We start from the raw sequence: 25,672 nt of genomic DNA, 5'->3' as shown, positions 1-25,672 counted from the left end.
TCTATTATAAATAACGCAACGTTTGTTAACGTGAATTGCACGTCAATTACTTACAAAATTGCTTCCTAAAATACGAGGGTACAGTTGAGTCTATAACCTTGTTAAAGTACCCTTACGGGAATCGACTCCGACGGCCCTATAAATAAATTAAAACTAAAAAGCCACCCCGAGTTTGCTTAATACACGCGGATACTTTATGTTTAATATGTTAGGTAACTCGACTTTAATGATGTATTATTAACGTTTTATTTTGTTTTTAGTTCAACATTCTGAAAAAATTGTGTTTTTGCAACTAAAGACTGTAGTATTGCTGAAAAGTGATGACATTTTGGTTGGAAAGATTATACACAAAAATCCCATGAGAAAAAGAGAGAACTATTGCAACATATATGCATCAGTGATCTAGACAAAACTTTGCAACTTCAACAAGAAGTCTGATAAGTGTCGATTGAAACAAATTACAAATAAAAAAAATCAACATTTTTTGGCAACTGGCAAAAAAAAATAATGTAGGTTGTCATAAATATGGTTAAGTCTGAACTGATTAATTAAAACGACTAAATGCTTTCTTCAAAATCGTAAGAACATTAACAAAAGATCTTTAACAGTACTTCCAAATTTCATTATAATACACTTTGTCGCAATAAATGAGAAGTTACTAAGTTACTTAAGTTAAGTGATAGTGTGAGTTATCACTTTTAAGTGATAAATCACTTTTGAGTCATAAAGAACTTCACATAATTTTATTGATTAGCTGAGGAGATTACAAAATATTTCCTTCATTTGTTGAAAATGATATTTTTTTTATAATAAGATTGCGGAACCGAGTGATTGACTTGATGACTCTTATTGCAGAATCAAAATGTCATCTAGAGAAATATTTTGTCTCCAGTTTAATTTTATTCGTTATTGCCAATTAGTTCTTCAGAAGAACAAAAAAATGTTTCCAGTCAAGATCAAGATTGAACCTGTTACTAGATAGCTAGAAATGTTTTTCAAATTACTCACCAGTTTCTACACTACTTTTGTGTATTGTATGACTAATCAGCCAACTAAAGAATTACATTTTCTGGAATACAAAAATGCTATCCAGAAATGTTTTACTAATAAACGCAGTTTTCCAGATATGTTATTATCGACACTCAGAACTCAAATTAGTTAAACCAAAAAAAATGCATGTGATTAGATTATATTTAACTACGTAAATTGGTTTGATGATCTCTATCTAAAGAAGATACATTCGTTTCTAAATTATCACTAAACTAATGCAACATCAAAAAATTAAAAATATTTTTCTCCTATACCGAAAGATTAAAAGAAAACGATTTCCTACGCCCTAACACAAGGGGGTCGATCTGAGCGTCACTGCAAAAGGTCAATAAACAAAAAAACTTACCAAAACGTCCTAGGTAAGTTCCGGAGTGTTATGCACTTTGGCCAGGAATTTAAAACTGTTCCGAATGGAATCGGTCGCAAATTTTAAACCATTTCAACAACAAAAAATCGAACCGACTGAGAAATTTTCACGCTCTGGCCCATGAGCCAGAAAGACTTTCCCGTCCGGAATGAGTTTTCCGGCGCGCAAGAGAAAGGTCATGTGACGGAATCAATACAGTCTTGGCCAATCCGTTTAAGCGGTAATCAATAAATATAAAATGCTGTGGGCTTGAAGTGAGATGGGATGAGAATCATTTGTTTTTTTTTATTATTTAGCAAAATACCACCTAAGAATACGGCCACCATTAACAAATGTACTTAACTAATTCAGATTCTGTTCACATTTTTTCCTTAATATGTTTGTAAACATAATTTTAAAGTTCTTCAGGAGCCCTGAATTCAGGCTACAAATATCGTTTTTGTATTCATGTCTGCTTCAACGAATTAATACAGGAACATCCTTAGAAAATCAAAAAATATAGTTATATTTTTCTTATGAAACATTCAAGAAGTGGACTTTCTCTAAACACTCTATAAATACACGGTGTTCCATTGTTTTAACCTGAGAATATAGAGTAAGTACGCACAGAAATAATTATAAATGAGTCCCAATAATACGGTTTTATTTTTTTATTGTTCACATTGTAATAATTTAAATTGATGTTTTGCATTCATATCAGGCATTGTCTGACCCATTATCTCTATTCAAATTTTTAGGGTTTAAACGGTTTTATTAAGGCAAACCAGAGAGAAATTTTAATAACCTCCGCGAGGTATTTGGTATCATATCAACATAGAGGTTGATATGACACCATTTTTCGATTCTGCTACTTGATTTCGACAACTTTTGTTTTGGAAAGTTATAGTGATGATGATATTTTTGAGATATTTGCCATTAAACAATGAAATTTTCAATATTTGGAAATCTGTAGCAGGCAAACGGTCGATGTTAGATCAAAACGATTTGCATGGAACATTGTTGTTCTAACATGTTCAAAGTGTTTTGACTTCTTTATTGAATTTTGGGAATATTTGTTAAAAATATTTTACTAGATTAGGATTAGGTTGGGTTAGTTAACTATTTTTTGGCTTTTTTAACATCAAAACAAAATGTTTGTGTAACATATGTGATATACCATTTTAAAGCAAAAAACGTGCACTTTTTAACTAAATAAGGAAGATAGTCTTTAAAAAGTTGCTCTAATAATGTTCAAGCCAAATTCGAACATTTTTAGAATTAGAGATAATACACGATCACTTTTTTGAAAATGCTCATTTTTGGTTTTTCGAAAATACTACGCAGTAGTTGTTATAACTGTGTTTGCATATTAAAATTCTCTAAAACATTCACCATTTAGCCTTTGCAGTAGCTCTTACGGTTACGGGAAGCAAGATCCCTGTATAGAGAATTAAATCTTGGACACACTGTATAACGATAAATGACACATTTTGTATAACAGAGTGTTATGGGGTTGAACTTTTACCTCTCAGTGAAATTTAAAAATCCTTTAATAAAAAAAATAACAATTACATAGAAACAATTATCCTTCCTTCCTTAACCAGGAAATCCCCTTTTCACTTTTTTCTTCTCTCTACCTCTATGCTAAAAGTCAATACCATATAATACCAAATCTAATAACCTAGCAAACATGGTATCAAGTGACAAAACCGTTTCCTTATTCAAATCGGATTAACAATAAACCCCATCTCCCACACACTATAGTGAGTCATCCAAATCCTAATTCTCCATGAGGAGGAAAATCAATGAAAGAATCATGGAGACATTTGCCTTCATAACTTTTAACTATAATTTTAGAGTTTATAGTAAAATTTACAACTGTTATTACTAGAATGCAAACTTTACATCAAAAGATGATTAAAAACTTTAAAATAAATTATGCTGCCTCCTACAGTGAATATTAAATAAAAAAACTTTAAATACGGGCCTGTCACTATAAATATGCCCCCGCATGAAACACTTGCAACAAAATTAATAGGACATGCATGATTCCGCTGGCTTTTGGGTGTATGTTTAACAGGAAAGAATTAAAGCAACGTTAATACAAATTTCTTACCTTATTTAATGATTTTTCACTAAAAACACACAAAAGCATCAAAACATTAGCTCTGACATTTCTTGAGTGGGGGATAAAGACGGTAATGACAGGGGACTACAAGACCCACTCCTGTCATGCGCAGCACTATTCAGAAAACAAGACAGGATCGGATTCAGGATAAGTTAACTCAAATCTGTAATAAAATTATTTTATTTGTGAATAAGAATAGCAAATCAATGTAATTACTAATTGCTCCGAAAATTGTATAAAATTAACAACCATTTACGGGCAATACATTCTAATTAAAATTCTGAGGAGATCTTTCTGTTGAGTACTTAAGAAGGGCCAAAAGTCCCATTCTATGTCAACTAGACTGCTTGTATCAGCTGATTGGCAAATAGTGACCAAAGACTGCATTAAAATAAACAGTCTTTCAGACATTTTGCATTCTAAAATAGATAAAAAATTAATGTCCCCATAAACTAAAAGGACTTTCACTCACTTTTTAAAACAACATCACTCTTGTCACCCCATGTGTACTTTTCTAATACTTTGGCTAAATTGGTGGCCAAATTTTGGTGACTGGGTTTTAAAATCAGTAACAAAAATATGGTGTAAATCTCACAGCTCAATAAAGTGTTACACCTATGACCACTCATTGGTATTCCTTCTAACAGTTTGGAGATTTGTTGGTAAATTTGCAGAGCTGATACATAATCACCTGTAAAAACAGGTGAATAAAAACCACCAAAAAGTCATAATTAATACCAATAGGAATGAAATGCTGGGCGTACAGTTCTAGACAGTTAATATGACAGTCTTGTTGCCCCACTGACAACTCTCGAGCATTCTCCAAGTACACTCTTATAAATTCTGGCTGGTGACTTTTATTTAAAAAATCTATAATTTTGAGATTCAGTCCTAGAGGTATCATGCTGTCTTCACTGTACCGGGAGGAAGCATGACCATAACAGGCCAACCCAGCCTGAATAAATCATAAATCAACAGTCAACTCATCAACACACCCACAGCAAAAGTAACAACCTGTAAATATTCAGTGGACACACTTGGACAATCTGTTTGAGCATTTTCCTCTTCAGCTTTCAAGAATTGTCTTGCAGCTTTTAGAAGGTAAGATGTTTCTGCAACATTGTTGCCTAAAGTGCCTTCACATCTAGCAGCAGCTATCCAACTTAGAGCTGCATATTGGGACAGCTCTTCAGATTCACACTGTTGAGCCAAACCTCCAAAAGCTGCAGATGCTTCAGTTTCATTAGGTTTGCGAAGAAACCGCCTGTATAATGATCAGTTCAGTAATGTGACATCATTTGAATACAGTCGATTTTTTGGTACTTTTTTAGTTTACCAGAAATGTTTCTATATTGGTCTAGCAGAGAATATCCAGTTGTTTCACTAGCCATAATTGTACTAAACACTGAACTGGAAAAAGGTTAAATTAGCTTAGAAACTATTATTACATCCCCTTTAAGCCCAAAGTCTCATTAATCACAAATTCTCAATTTCAAAATTAGTAAAAATTTCCAACTAAAAAAAAAGTGAAAATTAAATGAATTACTGAATTCAAGAAGCAAGCAACCACTAGTGTTTGTCTCACTTAAGTACTATGAGAGTGAGCGAAATACCAAGAAATTTTATGCAAGTCTAGTTTCATTAGACAACAATTTATTAAATCAAGAATGACAGTACTGACGTATATCTGACAGAAGACAACTATCAACGTCAAATGACCCCTTTGACCCCCATATTTAAATTGTCATATTTTGTACCAATAAATAATTTATTATACACAGGCACTTTAAAGCGAAAAAGGTATTGTAACTACTCTAATCATTAATAAAATCCAGTAATTTATAAATCCCAACGTCTCACTAAAAAGCTGAAACATTTCTTACTGTTAAATTAGGTTAGGTGATAAGGTTATATAATTTTTTTTCAAAATTTTGTCACCACCATTGCCAACACTCTTGTGCTCATTTTTAGATAACGCACTAATATGCTGCGCTCCGCCTTGGGTAAGGTCCTCAACGGAGGCCCTTTAAGCCCCAAACATGCGGCTGCCCTTACCAGGGCGTCAAGCACCCAAGCGCCAAAGAAACCGGAACAGATTGAAGTATTTATTGATGATATTCCTGTAAAGGTTGATCCTGGAACCACAGTATTACAGGTGAGTTATGATAAGGAAATCAAAGTGTTATTTAATATGTGTTTGGTATATGGAGTTGAATTTTGGTATCAATAGTTGAAAAGGATTTGTTATTGTTTACATACCTATAACTTTATTTTTATTTTTTTGATGTTATAGGAAGGTTTTGAATAAATAAATAACTAAGAATATCTCGAAATTATGATAAATAACTTTCATAAATATAGAGTGGTATTTTTTTAATTTTACATCACAAAATATCTGAAGAGATTACTAGACTAAAACATTTTAATAAAAGCTTATTTTAGGTTTTTTTTTAAACTGTATTAGATTAGAACTCCTATTTGCGTTTGAAAATATGGTACCATTCATCATTATCTGTATAGTTTGAAAGAGAATAAAAGAACAAAAACAATAAACTCCTTCATCCAGACATTTCAAGATAGATCTGTGGGTAAATATGGCTCTGATTTGACCTACAATTTGCATTTACTTATGTTCAATTCTTCCATCAACTGATCTCATTAGTTCATCTAGATTTGGTTGAAAAACTTATTTTTCTTTTTTTGTCTGTGGCAATACCCATAATGTTGTACTTAGAACCACACAATTGGTTTTCAATGTTAAACAGCAGCTGTTGGTATTTGGTTATTAAAATAAAAACATATTGTAGATGTCCATTAATGTGTGCTTGAAATAATTTTTTTGTTTCATTATTTTTTGTCTTTTTTTTATTATTTATAGAGATGCGCCGAAGCAGACTTTTTTCACCAAATCTGCATGACTTTCAAAATGATTTGGCCCAAGCTTCAGCTGGATCACTTTAGTATTTTGATAATAATTGAATTTTAATAAGGAAGTTTTAGCTTTAATGCTAAAGATTAAAAGAAATGTTCCTACAGAAAATATATTTAAGTTAAACTCAGAATTACAAGTAACAAAAGTTTGAAGTTTGGTTTAAATTTTAAATATTAGTAGAGTAATGACTAATGAGCATACTTAAAACTAATTATTATATTATAGAAAAATGAAGACAGAAGCATTATCACTATTTTGTATTAATACATAAAATTCATTAAAGGCAAATTGTGGTGAATGAATAGCAATTTCTCAGAATTATGTGGCAGTAATCTGCTTCTATCTTCATCATAAATATTTGATGCTTCTGAAAATGATCTTTCACTATAGACACTAGAAGCAGGAACTGGACAAAATTTTAAACACATCTTTCTTAATTTAGGAAACTTGTTGTTTTTCTTTCCACCAAAGAGTTGGATTTTCCGTTCTGTTTATTAAGGCAATTTTGAGTTGTGAGATTCAATATTCGGCCGTATCATAGGATCTGCTTCATGAAAACCGAATATTGAAAAATTAGGCCGAAGGGGCCAAATACCCAAGCCGAATCAGTGATTCGGCGCATCCCTAATTATTTGTTTTAAAAAAAAATTAGATTAGGTATGAATTTACATAGTTTACACAGCGCAAAATAACACAAAACAAACTTTGTGTCTAACCAATCAAAATAAACTAAAAATGTCATTCCAAAAAAACAAATTATTTTGATTTGTTAGACGCAAAGTTTGTTTTGTGTTATTTTGGTCTGTGTCAATCTATAAATCCAGCTTAACTTAAAGACATGTTTGTCAAATCAAAACTGTCAAACTGAGATTATTTTAGCAGTTTTTCAATGATCTATTCTACTGTGTATTTTCACCTGTAGGCAGCTGCAATGATTGGCGTTGAAATACCTCGATTTTGTTATCACGAGAGGCTGGCTGTGGCTGGAAATTGTAGAATGTGCCTGGTTGAGGTTGAAAAAAGTCCGAAACCAGTGGCGGCCTGTGCTATGCCAGTTATGAAGGGTATTTGAAGCTAAATTCGTTCTTTAGAATTTTATTTAAGTAGTGTACTTGTAGGGTGGCGTATTAAAACTGATTCTGAAATGACCAAAAAAGCCAGAGAAGGCATAATGGAGTTTTTGCTTATAAATCACCCCCTTGATTGCCCGATTTGCGATCAGGGCGGTGAATGCGATTTACAGGATCAGAGCATGGCCTTTGGATCTGATAAATCAAGGTAGATTTTTAGTTTGAGTTGATTATTGATCAAATTGTATTTTTTTAAATCAGATTCACAGACATACAACATTCAGGCAAACGCGCAGTTGAAGACAAAGATTTGGGTCCTCTTATTAAAACTGTCATGACTAGGTGCATTCATTGCACTAGGTGTATTAGATTTGCTTCTGAAGTTGCCGGGGTGGATGATTTAGGTGCCAAATTTCAAGTAAACCATCAATACACTCACAAAAATAAATAATACATTTTAGGAACTACTGGCAGAGGTAATGATATGCAAATTGGAACTTATGTAGAGAAAATGTTCTTGTCTGAACTATCTGGAAATGTAATCGATTTGTGCCCTGTGGGGGCGTTAACCAGCAAGCCTTACAGTTTCACGGCCAGACCGTGGGAAATACGTAAAATCGATTCCATCGATGTTCTGGATGCTATCGGCTCCAATATCGTTGTTTCCTCCAGGACTGGCGAAGTGATGAGGATTATGCCGCGTGTGAATGAGGAAATTAATGAAGAATGGTTGGTTCACGTACAAAACACGATTACTTCTTGGAATTTGGGTATTTTTTTAGGATTGCAGATAAATCCCGATTCTCGTATGACGGTTTAAAACGTCAACGGTTGGTAACTCCAATGCTTCGGGATAATAATGGTGAATTGAAGCCGGTAGATTGGGAAGCGGCTTTACTAACGGTGGCTAAGCAAATTAAAAATGCAGGTTTGGGGTGTTTGATTGCAATTACATGAGCAATCCAAATTAATAAATGGTTTTAGGGTCAAGTATTGGTGCTGTGGCCGGTGGTCTTGCCGATGCCGAGGTTCTGGTGGCAGTTAAAGATCTTCTGAATCGTTTAGGCTCTGAAGCTTTGGGCACAGAACATACTTTCCCGACTGACGGTTCTGGGACTGATTTGCGTTCCAGCTACTTGCTGAACAATGGTATTGCCGGTGCTGAAGAAGCTGATTTTGTGCTTCTTGTCGGTACCAATCCACGATTTGAAGCTCCATTATTGAATTCCAGGTATGTATCTACTTGAAATGTGTATGGCAAGAAATTCATGAATTTACTTGTAAAAGCATAGCAGCAGCTATAATAAAGCATCTTCAATGACGAATTCTATCAATGTAAAACAAAGCGTTTACATTATAATATAAGTATTTATTTCATGGATTATTCATTATTTAAGAATACAATTTCTGTTTTGAATATTGACTTTAAGAACCGTTAAAGTTTATGACAATTGACTTATCAGAGTATTTCTAATCCATTCCATTTCATTAATTCATGTGGATTTGTAAAATTAACTAATTTGAAAGAAACTCAATTTATTTAATAATTTTTAAGTTAGTAATAAATGGCTTTACAATTTGTATTCTAAATTTCTATAGCAGAAACACGGAAATGGGGGGAAACCAAAAAAAAAAAAAAACATGTTCATTGACAACAGATCATAAATTAAAAATTTACTATGCTAATTATCAGAGCACAGACATTGAATTTTCATTTTTTGTCAGGACCATTGTTTCCCAATAGTTATCTCTCCTTAATAATAATAAACTCTTTATTGCTAGCACAATTACAAATTAACTGGTTAATAATTGATATTAAATCTACTCAGCAAAAGCTGCATTAAACTCAAATATGTACAGACACTTTTCCAACAGAAAGCTTATCATAGATTTTCGATTTTTTTTTACATTTTCAATTGACTTAAGGTAACTAGGAAGCAGTTGATGTGCTTTGTATTGTGGCCCCTTTCGAAAAAAGTTTGATTGATATTGGGGAATTCTCAAATCTCTCCTTGTTCTTCTGACTAAAGTAAGATTGTTCTCATACATGTCCATGATGAGCACAAAAAGATGCGGATGTTTTTTAACAAACTACTAGAGACAAATAATATAGAGGTGGCACTGGAAGTATTTCTAGTTCCTTACATGATGTTTGTGGAGGTAATTTGAGTATACATCTGATTATTCTTTTTTGTGCCACAAAAGTTTTCTGTACATTTGACGATGAACCCCAAAAGATCAGGCCGTACATTAAGACGGACTGTACGCACCCAAAGTAAAAAAGTGTTATACTTTCAGTAGAAATAATATCTCTTATCCGTAGAAGAAGTGCACAAAGTCTGCTCTACTTCGCACATAATCTATCGATTTGATGATTCCAACGCAGTGCTGAGTCGATATAAACGCCTAGAAATTTTACGCTATCGGTACATGGAAGTGATTTAGGATTTATATGGACATATATAGAAGTAATTTTATCAATACTTTTACCAAAGTGTAGAAGTCCGGTCTTGTCTGAATTCACACCATTCTAGGATCTCTCTGACTATCCGGCAGGAATCAGTAGACAATTGATTAATGGTGTACAGACAATAACTAAAGTATCATCCGCCTATTGACATATTTTGCCTCTTTCTAGGGCTACATTTAAATCATTCACATACAAAATGAAAAGTAACGGCCCCAAAATTGAACCTTGGGGTGCGCCCTGATTTATTGTGACAGTTGTAGAATAATAGTATCTACCTTCGTATCTGACACAAACATTCTGTTTTTATATGTCAAGTATGAACTAATCAGAGAAGCACTTTGTCCCCTTATACCATAGGAATGTAGTTTATTTAAGAGTATATCATGATTAATTGGGTCAAATGCTTGTGATAGATCAAAATATAACACAACCGCATTCTCGCCGGAATCTAGGCGGTTGTGTAGGTACGACAATGTATTATAGGTATATTGCAAGCTCAGTGGATCTCTGAATTCGGACAGCAAGCTGGGTTTCAGAAAGTATAGAGTGTGCATCCAAAAAATGCACAATTCGGCTGTAGATGGCTTTCTCAAATACCTTTGAGAACGCTGAGAGCAAAGAAATTGGTCGATAATTGGAGGCGGACTGTTGACCAACAGGTCGCCAATTTTGAAAATTGGCACAAGTTTAGCTACTTTCAGTTTTGTTGGAAATTGTCCATGGGCTTAATTCTTGAAAGCAGGGAACGGAATTCTCAAGATAAGTGTTGATAGAATGTGACAGAAGAAGCTGACAATTGCGTGTTCCTGTCACATTCTACAGGTCTTTCTCTTGATAGTTTCCTTCCCTCGTTTCAAGAATACGCACCCAGTAGACAGACATTCGTTCACTAAATCTGCTAAGGGATCGGAAATATATTCGCCAACTGCTTTGAGTATGTTAATAGGCACCTCATCAAGTCCTTAGCTGTACTTATTAGGTAAACTTGTAAGAATTTGTAATATTTATTTGCTATCAGCTGGCCGCAAAAAGAAGGTTGGAAATAGTTCACTTTGAGTATAAGATGAGGGTATCGCCGTTTGGGCTGGTAATTTAAATTGGGAACTAAATATTTCAGCCACCCAATTCGCCTCAAAACACAGAGCTCCGTCATGATTTGATTGATTCTTTAAAGTTATTTCTGTTTTTTTTTTCAATCAAAAATTTTCCGACGATTTTATCTCCGACGCACAGAGGGGCCATTTATTAATAAGGTGGCAGAAAGTCGAGTTTAAGAACTTTCAGTAATTCTTTTTCTAACTATATATTATAATAATACATTTATCATAGTACTATAAATGACCTACAGAGGGAGTTGTAATGCAACTATTCCGCTGTTGACATGGTAAATACTTTTATGTTGTAGAACCACATGATACGACTTTAATTTAACGGGTCAATTTCTAGTCTCAACTACAACTTTTTTGTTACTTTTATCAATATGAAATCTAAAAAAAATGTTAAATTATACCTTTAAATATATAAATATAGGAAAAATGTATTGAGATTTGAATAATATTAAACCACTTTGTCACTTTCTTGTTTCGCTGCTAAACACAAATTTAGGTATAAAACATTAATGAATTTAGTTGATTTCCGGTCTCTTCCCGTTGGAATAGTTTTTCAAACATTATACCCCTGAGTCTTAGCTACAAGATGTCATTAAAACATTTTCCGCAAACATCCGCCATTAAAAAAATCGTGGTTATTAATTATAGTCTGTCGCGGCTAATTTTCATCACCTGAACTTGCAACGAGTGCGAGAACCGTACTCGCTAAAAATGGCAAGCAAGAGGTGTGGACCATAAGAAGGTAGTTGCTGAAACCAAAAGAAAAATTCAGGAGCAGTTTAAAACGCGAATGGGTTTGATTGTTGATCGTCCAAAACCTGGATTCGGTAGCTCAAACGATGGAAATACTGCCAGGCGATTTTTTGAAAATGTATTTATATCCTCTGAAATTACTGGTATTGATGCAGATATTATCACAAGACTAAAAATTATTCTGCAGACCATTTCATCTGGCTTTAAAATAAATATAGATAGGTTTAAAACATTTAGCCTGCAAACAGCTAGATTATTAGTCGAAAGATACCCATGGTACAACATGCCCACAACTCTCCACAAAATTCTTGTACATGGACCAGATATTATTAAGTCGTTTTGCCTCCCTATCGGACATTTATCCGAGGAAGCCCAAGAGGCGCTAAATAAAAGCATCAAACAATACAGGGAAGGTTATGCTCGTAAATGCTCTAGACAGCCAACACTTGAAGATGTGTTTAAAAGACTTTTGGTAACATAGGATCCGGCAATTTCTAGTATACGAAAATTACCCAAGAAGAAAAGCAAGTCATTTGAGAAGGAAGTTCTGGACTGATCAAATGAACTCTAGTGATGAGGACAGTGCTTCTGATGTGGAACTGTGTTAAGTTTTGTTTTGAATAGGACTTTGTGATACATAAAAATGTCAACATATTGTTTATGAAATGTTCACATTATTTCTCTACTTTTTGCTGTTCGGCTTTTGTTAATTAAATTATTTTGTTTTTATATAATTTAGTTACCTAAAAATTTTCCTATTTTCCTGTGTTAATCATTTTACTTGAAGAAACGAGACGAGGCGAGGCCGAGGTTATTTCAGCAGCAGAGGTAATTTCACAATTTAAGGATGTGATCATGTATTGTTATGTATGTGTACCTCTAAAACAAGCAAAATAAACTATTATTATACTATTTCTCAAAATCGATTATGCTGCAAAAACTACCATAAGAAAGAATAAATATATTTTTTGAGTAGAAATTTAGTTGACCAATAAAAGAAATTCTAACTAATGCCGAATTTAAGAAAAAAAACTCTCTGAATCAAAAATATAGGTATTTTCTTTAAAATCAAGCCCAGGAAACAAACTCAAATTTGTTTTTTTTCTGAATATTTTAATGATGCAGAAAAAATTATAATAATCATAGAATTTTACCCAGTTTTATGTTATAATTATGTCAAATTTAATAAATTAAATATTATTTTTAATGCTAAACCTTTAATTTATTAGAATTCTGGTAATAAACATTTCTGCCACAAATTTTGAATCTTGCCCCTCTGTGCGACGTACCGATCTGTTGCTAGTATAATTTTAAAGATTTCATACCTTTATAGCTGATTCATGACAATATTATTAACTTGTTCATTTAAGAATACGGAAAGCTTACATACACAATGAGCTGGAAGCCGCTCTGATTGGTCCAAAAGTGGATTTGAGGTATCCTTACACCCACTTGGGCGACAGCCCCAGTGCTCTACAACAATTGGTTGGTGGCCAGCACGAGATCAGCAAGAAACTACAATCGGCAAAAAAACCATTGATTATTGTCGGGTCTGAGGTTCTCGAACGTCCGGACGGAGCCGCCATTTTAGCCGCTGCGCAAAAGTTATCGGCCACCGCACGTCCTCAAGCGGAAGACTGGAAAGTTTTGAATGTCCTTCACAAAGTGGCCAGTCAAGTCAGTGTTTCAGCAGTTTTTTAAAATTGCAATTGTTGCATGGTATAATGTTTAGGTTGCAGCATTAGACATCGGTTATGCTCCTGGGGTAGACAGAATCAGGGCACTCAACCCTAAAGTGTTAATTTTGTTGGGCGCAGACGACGGTGCAATTGAGAAAACCGATCTAGGAGGCGACACTTTTGTTATCTATCTAGGTAGATTGTATTCCACCTAAAAAAAAAACATAAATAATAACCGCGACGTAAGTTTAGGTCACCATGGTGATCATGGTGCTTCCATAGCCGACGCCATTTTACCTGGAGCGGCCTACACCGAAAAACAAGCGACTTACGTCAATACCGAGGGGCGAGCACAGCAGACTTTACCCGCCGTCAGTCCACCGGGCAGAGCAAGGGATGATTGGAAGATTATCAGGGCTTTGTCGGAAATCGTGAGCGCCAAGTTGCCCTACGACAATTTGAACGAAATTAGAAGCAGATTGGAGGAGGTGGCTCCTCATTTGATTCGATACGGCGAAGCCGAAAATGCTAACTTTTTCAAACAGGCACAGGAATTGGCTAAGGTAAGACTCTTCTTTTACATAATCCAACTTTCAATTCAACTGCAATCATTTTTAGAATGTGAAAACTCAGTTGGACAGTGCACCATTCGATGTCAAACTAAAAGAGCTGTCAGACTACTTTATGACCGATTCTATCAGCAGAGCTTCGCCTACAATGGCCAAATGCGTGCAGGCCGTATTGAAGCAGAAGCAGTCAAAGTTCTAAGTATAGTTAGTAAAAAAACTTAGAGTAATCTAAGCATTTTTGTTGGTTTCCAAATTTAGGCAATTGTTTCCCTGCTGGTTAGAGGTCTACATTGCTCCACCCGATATTTCTTTTTCTATTTTAAGTTGTACATTAATATTTAAGGACTTACAAAATTAATAAAAAAATGCTGTAAATAAAGTTTGTTTTTTTATTTATGTTGTATTGCTCGAATATGTGGCTGGCAAATTGCTAGATAGTAAAGCATATTTGTTAGTCTTGGTTTATCTATGGAAAAGTAATAAATCCTGGGACAGAAGGCATTTTCAGTAGAAGTGTGACAAATTATCATTAGTTTATTTATACATTTGTATATTACACTCATAATCAAATTATTAAAACTATTATAAATAACTCACTATTTATTGCAGTTAAATGTATTGTGAGTTGTCTAACCTATACACAAACACAATAAACCAATCACCTGGTATTGTCCCTCTCTCTCTGTATCATTGTGAAACACATCACTAAACAAGGACACATCATATCTGTCATTTTCAAGTTTTTGTAGAGTGTGTCAAGGTTGCTCGGCAATATTGATCCTTATTTACATTTACCATGGAGATTATCGTCAGTTTTGTTGATAGGATGTTTAAATACAGACCAAAATACGTTTGACGTCACCACCAGTTTTCACGTAATTTTCGTTGAAAATGTTGAATGTGAGTGAATGGTTTGTTTACTACAAATGTGGAGTTTTGAGTAAAATATGAACTTGTGTGTGTGAACTTGTGAACGGTGAAGGGACACTAGTGTGTGGTGATAAAGTAACAAATTTTATTTTTCTGCAAAAAGTCCCATTATTTATTATACAGATGTAAGTATAGGTTTAGGTTAGGTATAGAAATATGTAGTGTAGGTTGATGTTAAAATTTTAAATTTTAGGACAGTTTGAAATTTTGTTTACATTTAAAAACTAATAATCATGTTTAATTTTTTTTATATTTCTAACCTTCAGTTATTTTTAACATGTTCACTTTTAGTGGGGTTATATTTTTTCCTGCTTCTAGTTTGGATTAAAGCAGATTGGCCAACTAAATTTAACCTCTTTAGGGGGTATAGTAGATTTATTTTCATGTAAAAATATTTTTAAACAGCTTATTAATACTATTCTGGTGAGTAGCAACTGTTCTATTACTATGTTGTTTCATGGTGTTTTGCCAAAATAAAGGTTTAATATTGTTCAACACAACTAAAAGAGATCATCAAAATTTGAATTTATTGTATGGTTAAATCATGGAAATAATTTTACAACCTTGAAACTAATCAGTGCAGTTTTTGACCTTAGCAGCAGTTTGTTTTTATGTGAGTGTGTTTAGCCAGGTTTATTTACATACTCTAGACCCCATTAGTTTTGGTGCTCCATAGAGCCTGCACTGCCCTGCAGAGCGTATTTGACGTCACAAGAATAATTTGTCCAGCTGTCAAAGTATGTCATTGTGAGGTCAAATTCACTCTACATGCTCCATGAAAAGCCCTTGATTTTAGGCCATTTATAGGGGCCCTTACTGCATCTCACATCAGCCTTGTATCATATATCACCAAAAGCTGAGCTAAAAGTATGCACATAGTAGGTATAATAAAAATATGTTTTGTTCTTCAGGTGGTTCTTAAAAAATATTGATTTTCTAAAAATAAATTACAATTGTTCTTCTAAGGTTTCAGTTGTTTTAGAAATTGATACTGAGACATAAAAGGATCATACTTTAACTGTGGTTTTATTAAATAGAATACTGTTTAGGTTTCAATTGCCATTTTTTGCCCTAACCACATTGGGGACAAATTGTCAGTATATTTCTGAGACACCTTGTATAAATAGGAACTCACTATGACATTTTTTAAATTAAATAGTATGTTGCTATGAAGAAATTAATAATTTGTATTATCAGGAAACCTAATCTCAAGTGCCTACACAACAAAAAAAATGCCATGGGTTGACATCATTTTTAATAAAATATTATTTTAAAATTTCTTCATTGGCCTGATTTCATGTCATGTTTAATAGCAAATAGTGTTATAAGTGAAAACAAAGTACACCTGGGTTCAGCTGTCCCCCCTTGTAGAATCACAGCCAGCAGACAGTTAATCTAGTTAAGCCTCTGAAGATGGGTGTCTAAATACCAAAACATGTCAGGCAGATTTTTTCCTAACAACCCTTTCTTACCAAAATAAAAAATCCAGAATGATTTGCAACAGATCCAATAAACCATTGCATAACACCATGGTATAATACATATTTCATAAATTCTGAGAGTTATGACAAAAGTCATGAATTAACTAAGCTGTAGTAATCCATTAACCCAGTTTCTCAGTGTTGTGTGACTCATTCTATTGAAACAATCTTATTCAGAGAACACTATTAGCATATTAATAAACGGCCTTACTGCTCTGTTATATTAAAACAATAATTTTTATGTATAAAAATAATACAGTCTCCCTTGCATATAGCTTCTTAACATTTCCAAAAATAAAACTTCACGCGACAGTCACGTTTGGAATATCCCGCTATTTTAAGATGTAAACGAATTGGAATTGTATTTATGTCTGATGGCCATTGCAGCTCTTAGGCAGCCAAGATGAGTAAAATGGAATTGCGGTCTAGTCGATCCAGATCGACAACGCCATTTTTGGTACAGGAGCAAGTGGAAAGCGAATCTATGGCAGCTGGAAATCACGTTGAACAAAGTGTAGTTAGGACAACCAGAAGAACAACAGTAGTTAAGTGAGTATGTTCATATTTAGAGTTTTTTTTTTTGGTTATAATGTTTAGGGCATTTATAGGTAACTTCTTATTACAAAGAAGTGCCATTTAGGGTAGTTTCCAATTGGTCACAAAAATAATATAATTATCACCTTCTTACTTCTTATCAAAACAATATCTATTCAAATTGTGTACAGTTTACAGTAGGTACCTGATTAGTGATTATACATAAAAATTTATTTACTATTTGATGCCCATTGAGTTGTAAATAACATTTTTATAGTGGTTTCATGAGGTTGCACACATATGGACCATGTTAATTAAATCTACTAGTTGTGGTGACGTAGTACCTGCCCACCTTAGTTTGATCAGTGTATTATATTTTTATTACTGGCCTTGTCCAAGTTTAAATCATTTTCATTTTTATGAAAACAACCGCAACACGTTTTTACGGTTTGATGTAAAGTTTGTTCTATATGTTTAAAGGTCAAACGAAAGTGCCTCCAGCTCAACAGATGAAATCAACACGAGCAGGGAAACGCGCTCAGGAAGAAAATCCCTTTCGACTTCTGGTTCAAAGTCTTTGCGGAATCGCGTATTTAAGACATCCGACTATTCATCTGAAGATGGGGAAAATGAGGTGAGCTCCAGCAAAACCATCAGACAGAATCAACGGAATCAGCTGGCAGAAGACGCGAAAATTGTACAGAATAATGGTGCTGAAAGACCCGCTTTGGAGCTTTACAGAAGGAGCCGTCGGTATTGGGAGTAAGTATTTTGGAAAATGCGAATTAAGTTTTATCTTCTTTAAGCAATCCACTGTTTTTTTAATTCTTTAAATTACACTAAAATGTTTGTTCTTCTTAGATTTACTGGGCTTTACCAAACTATCTTCGAATCTTATCAGAATTTCTTGAATATCATTTTTTTCCAGATATTCTCAGATTACCTTAGATAACTAGAAAATATCTCTAGAAGTTCTCACTAATTTCCTTTTCCTTATTTAACAGTTCTTTTTACAAATATTGTGTGGTTTGTGCCTCACACAGTTAAAATATTGAAACCTATTTAATTCCTACAAAATTCCATATTATTTTATTAGGATGATTCATAACCAAACATGTTTTGTTTTTTGTTTTTCTGGAAAAAAGAAATAAAAACACTCTCCAACCCAAACAGTAGAAACCTCAGAAACATTGTAAAAAACGAAAATAGTTGCCAACAATTGTCAAGATTGTCCAGATTGAAAAACAAAATTTTTTCATTGGATTAAATTTTATAGAAAGTACATAAATTAATGCCAGGAAGGATAACAATTGTCTATGATAACAATCTTAGTTTATTGGTACTTTCGATTTTGACGTTTATTGCTGTTAGTGGAATTTATTGCTTGAAGGGGGGTTTTACTCAGGCAATTGGTATTATAGCAATCCATGTACAGGGTAACCCGTTTTCATTCGAAAAACGATTAATTTCCAAGAAAAATAAATAAAGAATGTACTAGCTACTTTTGGAATTAGTTAGGAAAAGATTAATTTTATATAACAAACAAGTCTGTGTTTATTTTTTTATGATAGTAGTAAAATTGTAAATAACCTGGAAATTTGAGAACATAACACTATACTTGTATTCCCAAGCTTGTTTTCCCTTTCATTTCAATTTATTCTTTGATGATGATAACAATATGCATGTGTATTGTTGATTGATGCTTGTCTAACGACAAAAACCGAATACGGAAATGAAATCTACCTATAAAACCCATTAGTAATCGTTCACAGTTTTTTGTTAACTTAAATGACAGCTGAGATATCGCAAATAACCGAATATGACCACTTTCCAAAAATCATCTGTATATCCAAAACAAATGACAACTCAATTCTGATTGGACCAGCAACACCTATCTTACTTTTCCTCTATCTTTTACCGTTTGTTCTGTACCCCATAAAACCAACGAAAAATGCCCACCTTGTACACAAAAAACTCAATTTTATTTCGTTATTTCAAAATAAGGTCTAACTAAAAACTCTACATAAAAGTAAATTGTTTTTTATTCTTTGGGGTATAGTCAAATACAAAAATAGCTCAGATCTGGAGGCAGATAACCACAAATTTCGTTCAGATAAAATTACTGTACCAAACATTCTTATCAGCAATAAACAATCAACAAGTTTTTATTATTCCACGTTTTACCTGCATTGTGGCTTTGGTTAGTGCTGTTACATTGAAGTTTTCAAAGAATCAATTTTGTTTGCTGTGTATTTTTGTTTTGGAAAAAGAAACTTTGATTTATGTGAATTGTTTAATAAGGTATGAAAAATTAACTTAATATTAACAGGCTTTGCAGCGTAGGTAACCATGTATTTAATTGAGATGTTTGTAGACTAACTTGAATTCTGTTTTAATGTAAATCTATTTTCCATAAAAATTAGGGGGAAAAGTAGTTGTTAACTTTCTAGTTTGTTACAAGTATACAATTTACAGTGAGTATCCCAAGACTGACTGGACCTATTCGCAACACTCCAAAGACAGAGTGGAAATCGCCCCCGGTGTAGTGGCAATGCCTAATATGTCTCGAAAAACTATTCACGCCTTGGATGAGTCTGGAGTGAACCTTCTGGACTCTTCTCAATCTTTATATTCAGAAAATGTGTCTCACAAGAATATCAACACTGAAAACTCCTACACGTCACGACATTTATCCAGCTCAAACGACAACGCTCTGAGTAGCCGTACGAAACATAGTTATGAAGATTATAATGTGAAAAGGTGCGTTTCGATCTAATTTTGTGGATTTTTGAGTTTTTACTTTGTGGTCTTTTCTAGGAGGACGATCACTAGGTGGAGCTCATTCAAGCAAGTGATTACTTCGGTGTTTACCGCGATTTTTACAGTATTCTACTCAACTTTCCGTTATACCTACAAAGTACAAACGAGTATATTTTCGCACATTCACAAGGCGGCCAGTAAAGTGATGTTGTGGGATACCTACCTACTTTGGAAGACCAGACCGGGGGAGAAGGCAAGGAAATTGATTTTGCTTTGTCTGTTACCTTTGCTGCTACTTGGAAGTAAGTACTTACTTTGTTCTAATTTAGGTCTGTTGATTTTTTTTTAAAGTAGTAAAAATGTAGGGTGATTTACGCGGTTATGGTGTAATGGAAGTATCCAGAGAACTGCAAAATATATATTTTTTTTAATTGGTGTGTATCTTAGGACGATTTGCTAGATCAATCGAGAAGAATGAAACCAACTTTCGATTGTCAAATGATATTTTTCAAATCTTTATCGTATGCCTAGTAATACTTTCGTATATCTATCTTGCACCGTTTCTTAGTTATTTAATAAAATAAGTGGATTTGTCTAGAAACTTCTAATATACCATCACTGTGTATTGTATTACATTAATATTGATGTACAACCAAGAAAGCTTACTCGTTTCATTGTGTAATTGTTTTGCTACAAAATGGCGAAAACACATATTGGACAGCTCTTCTTAGTTATACGTCATGATCACACCAGCATAAAATAAACTAAACCTACATACAAGTTATGAAGAACACTGAAAGTGAAACCAATTATTATAGCCTTGCGGTCCTTTTTAGGTATACACTTATATTTGGCTAGTGGGTCGACCCTTGCCCTTTCCTGCCACCCTAACTGCGGCAAAATGGCTTCCGCCAAGTTTTATTCGTATCTTGAATCGGTCTACGGCCTTTTTCGATTTAACAGTACCATTAAATAAACTCGAAACGGTTGCTTATTAGCCCTTGGTGCAGTGCCTTTTGATTTTTCTAATGGTTGTTGAGTGTGATGTTGAATATTTTATTCTAAATAGGATGTGGCACTAGCAGGTGACAATAAGCAGTCTTTTTAGTGTAAAAGTAATACAATTATCGCTTAAATTAAGCATTATTATACTGAACTGGTTCTATAAGAATAACATTCATACATCTTACAGAACCAGTACAATCAGGTCAGGTTACTGTCTCCATAGTCTGACACTTTGTATCCACAAGGACAATTTAGTGTGTGAAAGGTTAAAAATTATTAACTAAAGTAAATAACACAGTACCAAATATTACCATTATTTTCTATAATTATTATTTACTAATTATTAGGGATACTTGACGTAGTCGAAAAAGTTTGAAAGATAAATCACATCACAAGGTAATAATTAATAATTTAATTAAGTAAGCCATTAATAGTAAATAATAAATATTAGTAAAAAGCAGTTATAAAACACATTAATTGATTTTATTTGTAATAGTGATATTCCTGCAAAGTTTGTTTTTTTTAACTTAAGCAATTACAACTGCATTTTATCTTTTTATAGAAAGAAAGGTGGAATTTAACAAATCTATGTGTTTAAACGTTTACAAAAGGTGTTTTTTGGGGATATTATATGTAAAAGTGTTATTTGGTCGCTAATTCCAGGTGTCCAAGGAAACACTGAACAAAGAAGATTTCCATGGGGAATCAGTTTAAATCATTTCTTTTCTTATTTTTCACGAAAAACGCATCAGACAACACGAACATTTCAGTTTCTAATGTCTTAAAATATGCCGATAAACTTCATAAATGACATGTGTCAGTCTGCTGAAGCGGATGTGGCATAATTGGACAGTTAGTCAAAAGACACCAATCACTTATTCTGATCACGTGACCAACTTCCCCATGATGTCACATTCGTTCTGACAGACTGAAGTTTGTCATCATCTTTGTCTAGCTGGTTGATTTTGAATGCTTTTCTTTTCCTGCCATAAAGGTACCTTTCACACACTCAATTGATCGAGAATGTTTTTTAGTATTGACTAGTAAGAAAACGTGTTTATGGTTGCTTTTTTAATTATTTTTTTGATATAAATATCCTTATTATTTATTGAACTATTTTTACTAAGGATAATAAGTTCAAAACTAGGTTACAGAATATGCTATAACTTATTTACTTTTATTAGTTTAAAACTATACAAGGAGAGGCTTTAAATCAGATTTAAAGGGTGATCGAGCATTTCAGCGCAGATTCAGGATTTTAATTCTAACCATGCATTTCATATCATCTACAGTTTTTACTACTGTAATACCGTATTTGCTTTGCAAACCATTATGATGCAAAAATTGCATTTATTTACTTATTTGTTAATATGTACCGGCTTCTGGAAAAATAGGAAATCGGTTTTTTTTTGCGCTTTATTGAAAAACGTTTAATACTTCAGGTTTGGGATTTTCAAGTTGCCGTTAACAGACATTTTGATTCTAATTAACGCGAATTTGATGTTGAGAAGGTTTAAAAAAATGAATATTTTGTCTGTTGTCGAAAGGAGGATTTAAATAATATTTTTCTTAATACTACTTAAAATTAATTGTTGTTAAAATAATAACAATAATTATTCTTGAAGATAGTAATATTCACAAATTCTTCAAATAAAAGACGTCTAATTAAGAAATTAGGATGACGTCACAAATTGCAAAAGCAACATAACCGACCAAAAAAAAATCATTCTATTTCTTGGTTTGACGGTTGTTGTGTTTGGTAACAATAAGCGCTGCTGTCAAGTTTATAAATCTGAAATCTTTGATTTTTTATAACACCAGACATCCATTGTAGTTTTTCTGTCACCCTGAAACGTCAAAAGTGTAATTTCGTAAAAAATCAATATCAATCCACTGTGTTTCATCTCAAGTATTGACATATTATGAAAGCTAAAAATGCGCTGTACAACGTTTTAAATTTAATTAACGGCGGCAAAAAAAATAAAAACCGATTTCCTAAGTTAAATCCTTGTGTTCTGATTATGCAAGAAGCGTAAAAGATTTACAATTATTATGTTAGTCCTGTTTTGTTACATTATATACATTTTAAGAATTATGGAAAGTCCAAAACTTAGTACATTACGTAGTTTGTGATTGGTTAAAAAAAAAGCATCTTTCAGCTTGCTATTTTTCCTTACCAATCACAAACCACAAACCGTGCTGCTCCTCCTGCTGCGACTTATCATTAATGTCATTAAAGTGCTACTAACCAAATTTCGAATATGTTTAATAAGCATTTATTTTCAGTCATTTATTCATAACTGCTTTACTTTAAGCTTTTTAATATTTACGGTGTTTTCAGGCAATAAACGAAAAATCAAAATACTTTTCAATGGTTTCTTTTGCTGTCTCTCTCTCTCTCTCTCTGCTCCATCCTCTCAATAACAGATTTGGTGGTTGTGAGATGGCAAGGGTCGAATAAATTGTAACCGTTGTTGTATGTGGTAATTTCAAATTTTTGCTGTGTTTGTACAGTAAAAATTTGAAGCTGTTTATTGTTTGTGTAACCTGCTAACATTATTGTTAATATTAAACTCGGCCACCAATTCTGGTCGTCCCTTCTACAACCTTTTGTTAAACGTGTTTTCAGGTGCGTGGCTGCTTTCTGGTCTTGGTGGAGCTCTCTATGGTGCTCTTCTAAACTCCACTCAATCGTCATCATTCGGAGTTTGGAGTACGGGAAATAGTATAAGCACAGAGCGTGATGTAAGTGACTTTAATTCTCCTAAAGATACTGACGCAGCATCAATTAATATACAATCGGATCGCAAAAGTGTGGTGGAAGAAAAAATCGTTAAAATCACTGAGAAAATTTACATAGAACCCCCTAGTGCTCAAGATATAGCAGGTAGTTTTACTAAAGAACAGTTGGAAGCAATTGCGTTGGCTGTTAAAAACTTTCTAAACGTGGACAATGAGTTGGACTCTGACAAACTAGTACAGAAGATAGTTAATAACCCCAGTTTTGTTAACATAATCAACAACCAGCAGGATTATCACAAAGATGAAGCTTCGAAGAAGGAAGACAACAGTAGTATTCACGAAGAACTACTAAACCAACAACAAATTCTTATTGACACTTTGTTGAAAGAATTGGATAAAATGCGTAGGGAGGTTATAACTAACAACAAGTTGCGCAGTGAAGAGTACGCTAGACTGTCTTTAGATATGAAGAGATGTTGCAACAAACGGCCTGTAATCAACGTTGAAGGTTATGTATCGCGGGCCGTTACTGATCTTCTCAACAATCCTCAATTCCTCAGTAACCAACAAGGCCTAAATAACTGGCTGCATTCACTCTTCCTCGCAAAACAAGACTTAGAATACCATCTTGGCAACTTAACCGAACGAATGGAATCCAAATTAGCGGCTGTTGTAGAGTCGAACAGTCAACAATTGATGGATAACGTGGCAGCTAAACTGATACAGACCACTCAAGAAAAAGTTGTCAAACGTGAAATTAGTCAAATTGATGACGTAGCCGTCAAGAAAATTGTTAAAGACGCCTTGGCAATTTACGATGCTGATCGAACAGGCATGGTCGATTACGCTATGGAAAGTATGGGAGGTCAGGTAGTGACAATTAGATGCACCGAGCCTTACCACTACGGAAAAGCTGTGGTATCCGTATTGGGTATTCCTTTATGGCACAGCTCTAATTCTCCACGCACGGTAGTTACCCCCACCATTGCACCAGGTGACTGTTGGGCCTTCCAGAACTTTCCAGGGTTTCTCGTGGTGAAACTGTCCAACAAAATCAGAGTGGACGCGTTTTCCATAGAGCACATATCCAAACTATTGCTTCCAGATGGTCGAATGGATTCGGCTCCAAAAGAGTTTGAAGTGTACGGTCTGAAAGAGGAAAACGATCGCGATCCTGTTTTATTAGGCTCCTACAAGTACGATGAAAACGGAGAACCGTTACAGTTCTTTTTAGTCCAAAAAGATAATCAAATTTTTGATATGATTGAAATTCGAATCGTGTCGAATCACGGAAATCCTAATTACACTTGTCTATATCGGTTTAGAGTGCACGGAAAGTTGCATCATGAGGATCAGAGATGATTTTGGGTTTTTCCTGAACGGTTTTAGCAGTATGGATTAGTTGCAAAGTTAGTAAACACACTTTCAAGCCAAGTAACTAATACCGTTGATTTTTGTTTTGGTAATTTTATATGATAAACTCGAATTTACCTGAAAGCACAGTAATAGTGCTAACTATATTAAAAGGCAGCCTAAATAAAATCTTTTGATTATGACATTTTTGTTAAGACGTATTTGTTTTATATTGAACTACATTTCATAAATTAGTTAAATCATACTGATTCACGAAAAAAATACATTAATTTATTTCTTGGATCATTTAGAATATACTTTTAAATGTTGCGAGAAATAAATTTGAAATTGTCTTTTAAATTATTGTCGCACTAAAAAAAATACCTTTTTTGGCTATAACCTGTTTATAGCACAGTGTGACGCAAAAACCCCAACAAAGGCTCGAAAAATTTACGCAAACAATAATTAAGGTGAGTGGTTTTTAATAGTTTTATACTGCAAATTCACTTAAAACCCAAATATAATACTGTATTAACTTTGAATGGAATGATATTGATTTATAATTTAGTAATATTTTTGTTTTCTATATTATTAACATTTTAAACCAAAGAATCTTAGTCCTAGTAATAGTGATAAAAATTAACTCTTTATTAATAATAACCATTTTTTTTTTGTACAGTACATGGAATATTATTTATTGCGCGAATGATAATTTTCTACTTCATTTTTAGTGAGAGTTTGTGGAACTCACAGTTGACTAG

At 33.6% G+C, this 25,672-nt stretch overlaps 4 protein-coding genes and 1 long non-coding RNA gene across 21 annotated transcripts in view; 2 read left to right on the top strand and 3 right to left on the bottom strand.

Annotated features, from left to right (window-relative positions):
* unc-104 (kinesin family member unc-104) overlaps positions 1-3,620 on the bottom strand; it is a 30,777-nt gene extending 27,157 nt beyond the window's left edge. For 8 of the 14 annotated variants that reach the window (XM_081995625.1, XM_081995662.1, XM_081995652.1 and 5 more), the window contains exon 1: positions 1,397-1,564. The gene's annotated coding sequence lies outside the window, so the exon portion shown is untranslated. Of the gene's footprint in view, positions 1-1,008; positions 1,148-1,396; positions 1,568-3,512 lie in introns of those variants that run through there. The other 6 variants (XM_081995645.1, XM_081995692.1, XM_081995633.1 and 3 more) reach the window with 5 other exon arrangements.
* On the bottom strand, positions 3,549-5,058 carry Hap40 (Huntingtin-associated protein 40 kDa). 2 transcript variants are annotated; one of them, XM_081995873.1, is made up of 6 exons: positions 4,848-5,058; positions 4,539-4,788; positions 4,263-4,479; positions 3,997-4,215; positions 3,741-3,943; positions 3,549-3,687 (listed from the first exon to the last, which is right to left on the bottom strand). In XM_081995873.1, exons 1-5 carry the CDS (start codon positions 4,913-4,915, stop codon positions 3,777-3,779), a joined length of 921 nt encoding a protein of 306 aa, XP_081851999.1. In that variant the 5' UTR covers positions 4,916-5,058; the 3' UTR covers positions 3,549-3,687; positions 3,741-3,776. The 2 variants fall into 2 exon arrangements, with proteins under 2 accessions (XP_081851999.1, XP_081852008.1); XM_081995882.1 differs by lacking the exon at positions 3,549-3,687 and having other exon boundaries at positions 3,689-3,943.
* Positions 5,059-5,204: 146 nt separating this feature from the next.
* On the top strand, positions 5,205-14,485 carry ND-75 (NADH dehydrogenase (ubiquinone) 75 kDa subunit). Of its 2 annotated transcripts, XM_081995800.1 has the most exons (13): positions 5,205-5,324; positions 5,496-5,679; positions 7,379-7,520; positions 7,575-7,734; positions 7,788-7,930; positions 7,988-8,255; positions 8,309-8,454; positions 8,511-8,757; positions 13,229-13,535; positions 13,591-13,732; positions 13,790-14,100; positions 14,156-14,305; positions 14,365-14,485. In XM_081995800.1, exons 2-12 carry the CDS (start codon positions 5,509-5,511, stop codon positions 14,303-14,305), a joined length of 2,187 nt encoding a protein of 728 aa, XP_081851926.1. In that variant the 5' UTR covers positions 5,205-5,324; positions 5,496-5,508; the 3' UTR covers positions 14,365-14,485. The 2 variants fall into 2 exon arrangements, with proteins under 2 accessions (XP_081851926.1, XP_081851916.1); XM_081995790.1 differs by having other exon boundaries at positions 14,156-14,485.
* A 427-nt stretch (positions 14,486-14,912) lies between these two features.
* Positions 14,913-25,205, top strand: LOC145740307 (klaroid protein-like). 2 transcript variants are annotated; one of them, XM_081995770.1, is made up of 6 exons: positions 14,913-15,161; positions 16,905-17,066; positions 17,532-17,813; positions 19,527-19,811; positions 19,869-20,113; positions 23,446-25,205. In XM_081995770.1, exons 2-6 carry the CDS (start codon positions 16,921-16,923, stop codon positions 24,918-24,920), a joined length of 2,433 nt encoding a protein of 810 aa, XP_081851896.1. In that variant the 5' UTR covers positions 14,913-15,161; positions 16,905-16,920; the 3' UTR covers positions 24,921-25,205. The 2 variants fall into 2 exon arrangements, with proteins under 2 accessions (XP_081851896.1, XP_081851904.1); XM_081995778.1 differs by lacking the exon at positions 14,913-15,161 and adding an exon at positions 15,231-15,459.
* LOC145740394 (uncharacterized) lies at positions 16,302-16,620 on the bottom strand. Its single transcript, XR_014181410.1, has 2 exons — positions 16,509-16,620; positions 16,302-16,457 (listed from the first exon to the last, which is right to left on the bottom strand). It is a non-coding gene; the product is annotated as an uncharacterized LOC145740394 (long non-coding RNA).
* Positions 25,206-25,672: the final 467 nt, after the last annotated feature.

The sequence above is a fragment of the Ips typographus genome, linkage group LG1, assembly GCF_016097725.1.
Source record: "Ips typographus isolate SLU linkage group LG1, UJ_Ityp_2.0, whole genome shotgun sequence".
Lineage (NCBI taxonomy): Eukaryota > Metazoa > Arthropoda > Insecta > Coleoptera > Curculionidae > Ips > Ips typographus.
Note: the sequence above shows the minus strand (reverse complement) of the source record. Positions and strands in the feature narration are given on the sequence as shown.